The 11,548-nt window shown below is 42.7% G+C and overlaps 1 protein-coding gene across 8 annotated transcripts in view; it reads right to left on the bottom strand.

The window, feature by feature from the left end:
• Positions 1-11,548, bottom strand: part of FRMD4B (FERM domain containing 4B) — a 223,371-nt gene that overhangs the window by 157,937 nt on the left and 53,886 nt on the right. For 7 of the 8 annotated variants that reach the window (XM_004372718.3, XM_023727926.1, XM_023727925.1 and 4 more), the window contains exon 2: positions 1,197-1,262. In XM_004372718.3, the coding sequence (XP_004372775.1) occupies positions 1,197-1,262 (66 nt within the window). Of the gene's footprint in view, positions 1-1,196; positions 1,263-7,041; positions 7,060-11,548 lie in introns of those variants that run through there. The other variant, XM_023727931.1, reaches the window with a different exon arrangement.

Raw genomic sequence — 11,548 nt, 5'->3', positions numbered from 1 at the left:
TCATTTTGTTTCATGGGGCTGTCTAATCTTTGGCTGCAGGGTGAACCTCGGGAGTGACTTCATTACTGAGCTAAAAGGGTGTCTGGGGGCCATACTCCAGGGGTTTCTCCAGTCTCTGTCAGGCCAGTAAGTCTGGTCTTTTTTTGTGAGTTAGAATTTTGTTCTACATTTTCTCCGTCTCTGTCTGGGACTCTCTGTTGTGATCCCTGTTAGAGCAGTCAGTGGTGGTAGCCGGGCACCATCTAGTTGTACTGGAATCAGTCTGGTGGAGGCCGCGGTAGTTGTGGTCCATTAGTCCTTTGGACTAATCTTTCCCTTGTATCTTGTTTTCTTCATTCTCCCTTGCTCCCAAAGGGGTGAGACCAGTGGAGTATCTTAGATGTCTGCTCCCAGGCTTTGAAGACCCCAGACGCTACTCACCGAGGTAGAATGTAGAACATTTTCTTTATAAACTGTGTGATGCCAATTGAGATAGATGTTCCCCGAGACCGTGGTCCCCACAGCCCTCCGCCCAGCAATTCAGTCCCTCAGGGAGTTTGGATGTGTCTATGGAGTTTCCATGACCTTTTCTTGTATAAGTTGTGCTGGCTTCCTCAGTATTGTGTGCTGTCTTACACACTTAGGGGGTCTTAATTCTAGTTCACAGTTAATGAAACTGGGTAATTAACCCAGGCAATGCCACGTAACCAGAAAGTGGCAGAAGAATGCATTCTCACTTCATGTTAAGCCTTTCAGGGAAGTATTATGGTCTCCAATCTACCAAAGAGAGGTTCAGAGAAGGAAAGTCACTTGTCTAGGGTCACACAGCTACTGAGTGCCAAAGCTGAGATTGGAACCCAAAGGTTTCTGAATCCACGTCAAAAAACAAAAAAACCTGTTGCTGTCGAGTTGATTCTGACTCATAGCGACCCTATAGAACAGAGTAGAACTGCCCCATAGGGTTTCCAAGACGAGCTGGTGGATTCAAACTGCCTACCTTTTGGTTAGCAGCCTGAGCTCTTAACCACTGTGCCACCGGGGTTCTGAATCCATGCCACTGGCCTATAACTACTCTTACATACAGACCAAGTTTTCTAAGACTTCGAAGCTACCTTTCCTCCTCAATCCATCCGGAGCCATTGGCTGAGAGGCAAAGATAAGCGAGCAGCCTGAATACGGGCCGAGAGGCTCACAGAAAGAACCAGGGCAACACCTACCTGCACCAGCAACTCCAGTCTCCTGTCATCCAGGAGGTGCACCTGGCAGTGCCTGCCTTCTGTCATCTGCGGGGACAAGACAGCGAGAGGGGAGTCAGGACAGGGAATGGCAAGCAAATCCTTGAACTTGCTTTATTGCTTATTTTACATGTGATGTACTCAGCCTAAAAATGTCTTCACAGGAGTTAATCAGCGGGCTTGGTCATAAACACATTTATTATACGGCATTAACTCTTGGATTTCAAGGAAGAAAAGAAAAAAAAGCAAATACTATTCAATATATTGAAACATTATTGCCTAGACACCGTACCAAGTTCAAACAATACACAAGATTACACTATGAAAAGCACATCTCCTTCCCTGAGGAACCTAGCCTTTTTTCCTCTTGAATCAATAATTTATTTTTCAAAACAAAACGCCTTATTTATTGGAATGTTTTAATAAATATAATACACGAATACTCATAAAAAGAAAATCATATGATACCAAAGTTAAAATTAAAAGCTTCCATTTTTGGAACATTTCCCCCTTTTAGCATATCACCACCATAGTTAAGAACAGTTAATGGTTTGATGTATAAATTTCCAATTATATTTAATTTTTTCTCACTTAAAATTGCAATACTGGTAAATATTCTTTGTGAAATATTTGAACAATACATAGGATACAAAGGTCTACTTTGATGAGCTCATACCCCAAACCATTTTACTTGTAGAAATCACCACCTCATCAGTTTCAGATGAATCCTCGCAGTTTTTATATGTATTTTCAGATATATACACGTGTGTATTAGTAAACATATTTCCATATTATGCATTTTACTTTAATATTATCATACTGGACATGATAATACAGCGACCTTATAAGACAGCGTATCAGTGCCCCATAGGCATATGTGTCCCATAGGGTTTCCAAGGCTTTAATCTTTACGGAAGCCAACTGCCAATTCTTTCTCCTGTGGAGCAGTTGGTGGGTTCGAACTGCTGACCTTTAGGTTAGCAGCCAAGCGCTTAACCACTGTGCCACTAGAGCTCTTTTACTGGGCATACTGTTCTGCAAATGAGGCAGTTATTCTTAACATTTGTGTGTGTGTGTGTGTGTGGATATAATAATTTTTTTCAATGCAAGTGGGAGTATGCCATACTCACTGTTGAGCCCCCTGCTTTCAATTCCAATGTCAGCGCATATCGACTGACCTCATTCTTTTTAAAGGTTGTACAGTACCAAACCATCACATGGATATATAATAATTTAATGAATCTCCTGTAGAAGAACACTTAGGCTGCTCCTAGTCTTTTCTATTACAAGCAATGTCACAATGAACTTCCTTGCACATCTAGCTCTGCACACAGATGTGGAATTGCTGGGTCACTTTTGAAAACCACGGGCTGCATTTCGACTCTAGCTGTGGTACAAAATTATTTAAGAACCGGGAACTCAAATACATATTAAGTCAATTTTTAAAAAAAGCTTCTATATTGAGCACCAACTACATACTCAACACTGTGCTAGGTGTTTTATATATATTATCTCTGAGCTGCAGAGTCACCTTATGGAATTGGTGTTACTATCCCCGTTTAACAGATGAGGAAATTAACTGAGACTCAGGGTAAGGTAAGTTGTCTGTTTTCAGCATGTACATTTTTGTCTGAACTCTGCCCTAAGAGTCTGAAAACTAGCTCAGTTGGTTAGATCATGGCATCATGGAGGTGTCGATCACAGGACTCACTCTTTGAAGGAGCACAAGGGGTAAGCGGGTAAACTGTACTCTGTCCCGTGGCCACAGATTATGCTTCATCTCCATAAAGCCAAGGTCAGATACACATCTTTGGTGACAAAGGGAAAAGGAAATAATCCTTGCTAGTTCCCAGCACTGAGCTGGGCACTTTATGTATATTCTCATTAAAGCATCACAAAAATCTGTGATATGGCAACATCCCCATTTTACAGGTGAGAAAACCGAGGTTTTCTCAGAATTTAAGGTAACGTATTCAAAGTTATCTGGGCAAGTAAAAAGGTAAGTCAAGATATGAATTAAGATTAACTAAAAACCAATCAAATGAAAACATCTTTTTTTTTTTTTTTTAACTCTTCTACGCTATGGGAGGGAATAAATAAGAGGGAAATAAATAAATGTGTCAGTTCAAATTATTTTACTTCTGTAAAGCAACCCACACAAGCAAACCCTCAGGGCATACCCTATGGAAATGTATAATAAACGAGTGGTAAAAAGATTAACTCACAAAACATGAATCCATTACGCAATTTGTCATGAGCCATAAAATATTTCAAGCTACTGTTTTCCCTTAGTCCAAATACATTTCTTTCTGATTTAAAAAAATAATCTTTTTTACCTTTCCATTTTGTTTTAGACCTCCCTCGGACTAGTCAACATTCTTTTTGTCAATACACAATTTTATTATAGGGTATAGAAACCTGTTGTGTTGAGTCAATTCCAATGGATAGCGACCCTATAAGACAGAGTGGAACTGCCCCATAGGGTTTCCAAGGAGCAGCTGGTGGATTTGAACTGCCAGCCTTTTGGTTAGCTGCTGAACTCTTATTAATCTCAGCAAAAAACAAGGGAAACCCTCAGTGAGATAGATTGACACAAGAGTTGCAACAATGGGCTCAAACATACCGACGATCAAGACTGATGGTGAGGATGGCGCAGAATCCCGCAATGTTTCATTGTGTTACATAAAGTTGCCATAAGTAGGAGCCAACGTGATGACAACTAACAACAATAACAACAACCTTTTTGGTGTGTCCACCCAACTCATGATAAACATGGGCAGTGGCAGCCATGTTTGCATAACTTGGTCCTGTCCTTTGGCCTCAGTTGATTGGATCAGGCATAGACACCTGATGCAAGCTGGGCCAATCAGAACCTCTCTCCAGATAATCAGGAATGGGGTCTGAGAGAATGAGAACTTGGTTGGTAGGAGGCAGCCATCGTCTGCCATGCATGAGGAGAAAAAGAAAAGTCGTCTGCAGAGAGAATAAAGCAGACAAGTAGCTAAAAGGAAGCAGGGGAAACCATGTGGCCTGAGAGGTAAGGCTTGAGAGTTGCTCCCAGGGTTTCTAATGGCTTTGCAGTCCCTTCCACTGGTCTGGGTGAATTCTTTGCCTTGAGTTCCATGAAACACCCAGTATTTATTCCATAAATCCACTTTTTTCCCCTCTTAAGCTAACTTGAGTTGGATTCTGCTTCTTGCAACTGAAAGCACCTTCATGAGATACCACAGGTTTCTACACCTAAATAAGGCAAAAGGTTTCCAAAGGATAAACTCCCCAGATGATGTCACTAATAAGGTAAAGCCGTTTCCTCATAATCACAGATGCTCCTGTCGACAGCAGTACAACAGCCAAGAGAGAGGCTGGCACCTGGCGGGGAGGCGGGGGGAACTGAACAAACACCCCACTGTGTGATGTGATAAGAGACCACAGGGCAAGCTGGAGAAGGCCAGTGCAGATGAATTGGGGGAAGAAACACATTGTATAGTTTTAGGCAAACACCGACACAAACCGTGTTCAGTATTCACCAAACCCTTTCTTCTGTGGGAGGGTGGAGGGCTGATTGTCACTAGGGGAAGAAAAAGGAGCCCTGGTGGTGCAGTAGTCAAGCACTCGGCTGCTAACAGAAAGGTCAGCGGTTCGAACCCACCAGCCGCTCCCTGGGAGAAAGCTGTGGCAGTCTGCTTCCGTAAAAGATTACAGTCTTGGAAACCCTATGGGGGCAGTTCTACTCTGTCTTCTAGAGTCGCTATTAGTTGGAATTGACTTGACAGCAATGAGTTAGAGATAGGAAGGCCTGCCCTTGTCATTTATTTAAATTGGAGGGTAAAAGTGGTAGAAGTATTATGTTGACCAAAACAGTGCTAATGAATAAATTTTAGTTGACAATATTAGAAATCAGGAGATGCTACATAATAAAATTTTGATGGAGTTTATGGTCTCCAACTCACTCGTTTTTATTACCTGCCAAGTTCCTGGGGTTCTTGTCATGTAGATGAGCAAACCCTGATTTAAGTTCATGTGGTATTCAGCCACTGACTGAAAGGTTGCAGGTTCTAGTTTACCCAGAGGTCCCTCAAAAGAAAGGTCTGGCAATCTACTTCCCCAAAACTGGCCATTGAAAACCCTATGGAGCAAAGTTTTACTCTGATACACATGGGGCCACCATGAGTTGGAGTCGACTCAATGGCAACCAGGTTTTTTTTTTTTTTTTTGGTATCAAGGAAGAGACACCACCTATATCAATGGACGGCCTACTATGCACCAGGCAAAATGCTTGACACTCGACACTTAATAACGTAGGATTTCAATCTCAACACAAACCTATGAAGAGGGCATCCTCATCTTAAGCACTAGGAAACTGAGGCCTGAGAAATTATGCAACTTGCGGAGGAGTTCTAAGCCCGTCACACCTGAGCTCAAAATCATATTTTATCTCTTACTAGCTGTGTTACCTTGGAGAAGTTTCTTAACCTCTCTGAGCCTCATAAGCAATGTCTTGACAGCTCTCAATCTGACATCCCTGGGAGCGAAACTAACCACTTTTGAGGGCAACTATTATTATACCTCCTATTTGCTTGAAAACTGGCAGATAGCTAAACTTTTCTGTAATCCATATGTTCTCCCAAGCTTTGCAATGGGAAGAATATTACTAACCCATTTTATAGATGATAAATGACAGGTAAAGTTAACAAGCCCATGGCAGAGAAATTCCCCGGAGCTGATACAGACTAAATGAAGAAAGAGAGGGGACCAATGGTTTCTGCATGCCTTCCATGTGCCTGGTACCAGGCCAGACACTTGCATAATGACACTAATAATACTAATAGACATTTTCTATGTTCCAGGCATTGCACTAAGCACTTTCTATGTGTTAACATATTCAATCCTGTGATACTCACATGAAGTAGCTACTCTTATCACTCCAGTTTTACAGGTGAAACTGAGTTTAGAGAGATGACAAATAACAAGATTAGTAAATGGCAGAACTAGACCAGAACCCAAAGCCCAAGCTCTTAACCACTTAGCTATACATGATACTACATACATTATAAAGTAACAAAGTGTCCGAGAGTCATCCCACGCAGCCCATTTCCAAAGGATTAGACAGCTGGGTAGGAAAGGGGGAAAGAAAAGTATCATAAAGCAGGCATGACAAATCATGTCAGTTCCAGAGTAAAAGAATTTGACGGCAAGTGGTTAGAATTGTAGAATTTATAAATGGAAAGACTTGTAGAAGGCATCTAATATCTACTGCTTATCTGAGATACGGTGAAACTGAGAAGCAGCAAGGAAGTATGTGCCCCAGACCACAGAGCCAGTGAATGCCAGGCTGGGATTAAAACTCGGGACTCCTGACTCCCAGGCCAGAGCCTAAATGACTCACCAAGGTTACTCAGCTAATAAACACCATCCGATTCAAGTTGATCTTTTTTGAAGGTTTTAAAAATACTATACTAACAAAAATGAAAGAAAAAAACAAAACTGGACATTTCTTATTAATTTTAAAACATGACTCTCCCCAATGCTTTATCTTAACAATTTCAACAAGAGTTCTATTTGAAGCACAGTAATTACACCTATTAAATACAGAATCACTTTTGAACCCCATAAAGACCATGGAAATAGTTTCAGATTTGACCTCCTGCTCAGTGGGAACTAAGAACAGCAAAGCCTCACACAGAATAAAACATATTTTAAAAGATGACCTCTTTGGAGGGTTCCACTCAACACCCACCTAGACTTGCTATCCTCCCCGCCACCTCCTCCCTCCTTCAGCTCCAGGAATTCCAGGTAAAAACCGTGCACACTGGATGAAAACTCCCACCTCAGTCTGTGGTTGCCCTGCGTTTGCTCCCCAGCTGATAACAATGGGTCCTCAGACTGCAAGTGCTGAGTGTAGGTGGAAAGACTGTCCATCTGGTCAGTAGTCAAACGAGGAAGAGCAGACGGGAAGTGAGAATGGGCCCCAAGCCAGACTTCCGGCTTCATGGAGTCACCCATGGACAGTAGCCCAGAGTGGGGTTCAAGTCTACATGAAAATGTCCCTCAAATCCCACTTCCTGGCTTGGGAGGAGAGGGGAGACGAGAGTGCATTGGGAAGGACCCGAAAGCAAATCAAGGCAGGGCATTGTGGGACCACTCATAGCTGGGGTCAGCTTACACAGCGACAGGAAATAACAGCTACAAAAAAGACCACAACTCCAGCCTACTTTGGTTTTGTTTTAGCAGTTCTTTGAAACAAGGAAATCTGAAAGCTGGGTAAGGAAACTGCAATTTTTTTTTTTTTTTTTTTTTTGCCTTTCTCGTTCCCTTTTGACCTTTCCTGAAAGCTTAGCATGAGGGGGCCTGCCACATAAAAATGACTTCTCAGGGTTTTCTGTGTGGTGACCCATCCAGAGTCCAATCTGCTACCATCCCTTCCTGGGTGTATGTAAAACCAGCCATCTAAGCAGGCTGCGTGCTTCTACTCAAGCTCCATGTGGTCCCTCTCTGCATGGCCACGTGAGTGATGGCTTCCAAATACAGATCAAATCCCTTCACTTTCCTACTTAAAATCATCCAATGGCTTCCCGTCCAACTTCGTGGAGAATCTAAGTCCCTACCTCCCCGTTAAGGCCCACATGACCCGGGCCACCACCCTCTCTAATTTTATCTCTAACCTATCTGCCTTGCCCTTGATACTCCAGCCACAGTGGCTTCCCCCCAGATACCAGGCCTTTGCATGGGCTGTTCCTCAGTCTGGAATGCTCTTCCCATAGGTCACTGCATGATCCTGTTATTTCTCAGATCTTAAATCAAATGTCATGGTCTTAGGGAGGCCGTCCCCAACCTCAACCTAGAGCAGAGCCTGGGCATTCTCTATCATACTATGCTGTCTTATTGTCTTATAGCTAACATTTCTGTTTTGCTTGTTTATCCTTCTCTACTTTTCACCATTAGAGTGTAAGTTCCACAGGAGAAGGGACCTTGGTTGTGTTGTTCACCACTGCACCCCCAAGGCTTAGAACAGCTCAGAACATGGTAAATAAATACCTGCTGAGTAAAGGAATGCCCTAAAAGTATTTGGAACCTAGACACAGTTGACACTGAAATACATTCACAAATGATTTAAATTTACAGAGCACTTGACCCAGCAATCCACTCCTAGGAATATATTCTAGAGAAATAAGAGCCATCACACAAATAGACATACGCACACCCATGTTCACTGCAGCATTATTTACAAGCAAAAAGATGGAAACAACCTAAGTGCCCATCAACAGATGAATGGATAAACAAATTACGGTACATACACACAGTGGAATACTACGCAATGATAAATAACAATGATGAATCCAAGAAACATCTCACAACATGGATGAATCTGGAGGACATTATGCTGAGTGAAATAAGTCAATCACAACAGGACAAATACTGAACGAGACCACTATTATAAAAACTCAAGAAAAGGTTTAACAAAACCAAACCTGTTGCTGTCAAGTCAATTCCGACTCAGTGACCCTATAGGACAGAGTAGAATTGCCCCATAGGGTTTCCAAGGAGCGACTGATGGATTTGAACTGCCAACCTTTTGGTTAGCAGCCGAGCTCTTAACCACTGTGCCACCAGGGCTCCTAGAAAAGGTTTACACACTAAAAAAAACAAACTTTGATGGTGATGAGGGAGGGGAGGGAAGGGGAGCGTAAATCACTAACTAGGTAGTAGACAAGTAGTAACTCTGGTGAAGGGAAAGACAACACATGATATAGGGGAAGTCAGCACAACTTGACAAAGGCAAAGTCACAGAAGTTTCCTAAACACATCCAAACACCTTGAGGGACTGAGTTGCTGGGGATGAGGGCTGGGGACCATGGTCTCGGGAGACATCTAAGTCAATTGACAAAACATAGTTCATAAAGAAAATGTTCTACACCCTACTTTGGTGAGTAGCATCTGGGGTCTTAACAGCTTGTGAGCAGCCATTGAAGATACATCTACTGGTCCCATCCTGTTTGGAGCAGAGGAGAATGAAGAAACCCAAAGACACAAGGAAAATATTAGCCCAAAGGACTAACGGACCACATGAACCACAGCCTCCACCAGCCTGAGCCCAGAAGAAGTAGATGGTGCCCAGCTACCACCACTGACCACTCTGACAGGGATCACAATAGAGCGTCCCAGACAGAGTGGAAGAAAAATGTAGAACAAAATTCAAATTCACAAAAGAAGACCAGTCTTACTGGTTTGACAGAGACTGGCAGAACCCCTGAGACTATGGCTCCCAGATACCCTGTGAACTCAGAACTGAAGCCACTCCCAAAGTCTACCTTTTAGCCAAAGATCAGACAGGCTTATAAAACAAACAATAACACACGTGAGGAATGTGCTGTTTAGTTCAGTCAAGTACACGAGACCAAACAGGCAACATCTGCCCCAAAGCAAAGACGGGAAGGCAGGAAGGGACAGGAAAACTGGATGAATGGACATGCAGGACCGGGGGTGGAAAGGGAAAGGAGAGTGCTGACACATTGTGGGGATTGCAACCAATGTCACAAAACATTCAAAAATATAAATTTTTGAATGAGAAACTAATTTGCACTGTAAACTTCCACCTGAAGTACAATAAAATAAAAATCAAAAAACTTTTAAGAAAAAAAAATTTTTACAGCGCACAATCCAAAGTGAGGACATCCCAAACCCCTCCCAAGACTGGGACCAGTATGACTTACACTTAAAAACAAGCTTTCCATCTAGAGAACAAGGAGAACAAGGTGTGCTATTAAACTCCTCATCAGATGGGATATTCTGGAGGAACTGGAGAGAGGTAGAAGGGACGTATCTAGGACGTTCTCACTCTGGGACTCATTGAGTGGATGGAGTTTTATGTTTCACCCAAATGATGTCAACTCCGGCTGAACAGGGCCCCTTTATATTATCTCCGGGTGTGGACTGAATATAAGCTATTGATACTCCCGTTTAGAGAAAGGCCTAGACTGACACAGATGTCTCCAAAGGGAGTCAGCTGTGATTTTCCTCCAAGTTCTTTCAAGATGTTACCTATCCGCCCAACACACAGTCATTGGGAGCTTCCTTTGTATCAATAAACTATTCTCCTAGCTTCTGTTAAGTACTTACTACATGTCACGTGAGTGTGAAGCACTTCTCATGTGCAGTGTTTTCTTTCATGATGAGAACAACCCCAGTGTTATTGCTGAAATTTTAAAGAGGACAAAACTGAAGTGTAAATGAGTGACGGAACTTGCCTGAAGTCGTATTACTATAAAGTGGAGTAGTCTCAGGTTCCACTAGTTGTACCAAAGTAGGACTCTTGTGCGCCCCCTGCAGGATCTCTGGAAGCACAGAAGGAAAAAGGCAGCAAGAGAGAAAGGGATGCAGGCAGCGTATGGGAAGCAAAGTATGAAAGGAACAGAGGGGGAGGAAGTGATAAAGAGCGAGAATTCAGTTTACCAAAGATGAAAAAAACCAGGACTCTGCTCAACCGAGTAATCTGTCTTAGGAAAAATGTTAACAATATGTAATGGCTGCTGAGTTGTATACGGGGCATTATTCTTTTATTTACATGGGCCATTGAAATTAATTTTGGTAACACCCCTCTGAGGTCAATTCCATTACTAGTTTCATTTTATAGATGAGAAAAATGAGGCTCGGAGAAGGTAAATGACTGGTCCCACAGCACAAGATCACGTAGCTAAGAAGAGGTGGAGCAGGATGTCGAGCCAGCCATTCTGACCCTAGAGTCCATGCTCTTAACTGCTATACTATATTACTTCTGTTACACTGTACTTCCCATCTTCTATAACTTACATTAAGTCACATGTAACTTAGGCATTTAACATATCATCCTGATTGCAGAGAGTAACATTGTTCTGGAAAAGTTTCATCCAGATTCATTAAATGAGTTGTTGGTTCAGGCCACTATCTGGAGGCAAGACTAGAACAGTAGTGAGGTTTTTGCAATTGCCATTCCTTGGCTATCTCCCGGCTTCTCACTCTGACGAAATAAATAGGCAGCTGCTAAAAACGGTGCCTGTGTGTTTGCTATTGATTTTCATTGAGCGGTCAGGATGGAATCCATCCCAGCTGTTGGGTCACGGGTTCTGTCATGCTTATGGGAACATTCTGGGTTCAGGATAGTATTTATCAGTTACGTGGCTTCCTGGGCCTGACTGTATATTGTTGTCGTTAGGTGCTGCCGAGTCGGTTACGACTCTTAGTGACCCTATGAACGACAGAAGGAAACAGTGCCCGGTCCTGCACCATCCTCACAATTGTTACGCTTGAGCCCACTGCTGTAGCCACTGTATCAATCCATCTCATTGAGGGTTTTCCTC

The sequence above is a fragment of the Trichechus manatus genome, unplaced genomic scaffold, assembly GCF_000243295.1.
Source record: "Trichechus manatus latirostris isolate Lorelei unplaced genomic scaffold, TriManLat1.0 scaffold00020, whole genome shotgun sequence".
Classification (NCBI taxonomy): domain Eukaryota; kingdom Metazoa; phylum Chordata; class Mammalia; order Sirenia; family Trichechidae; genus Trichechus; species Trichechus manatus.
Note: the sequence above shows the minus strand (reverse complement) of the source record. Positions and strands in the feature narration are given on the sequence as shown.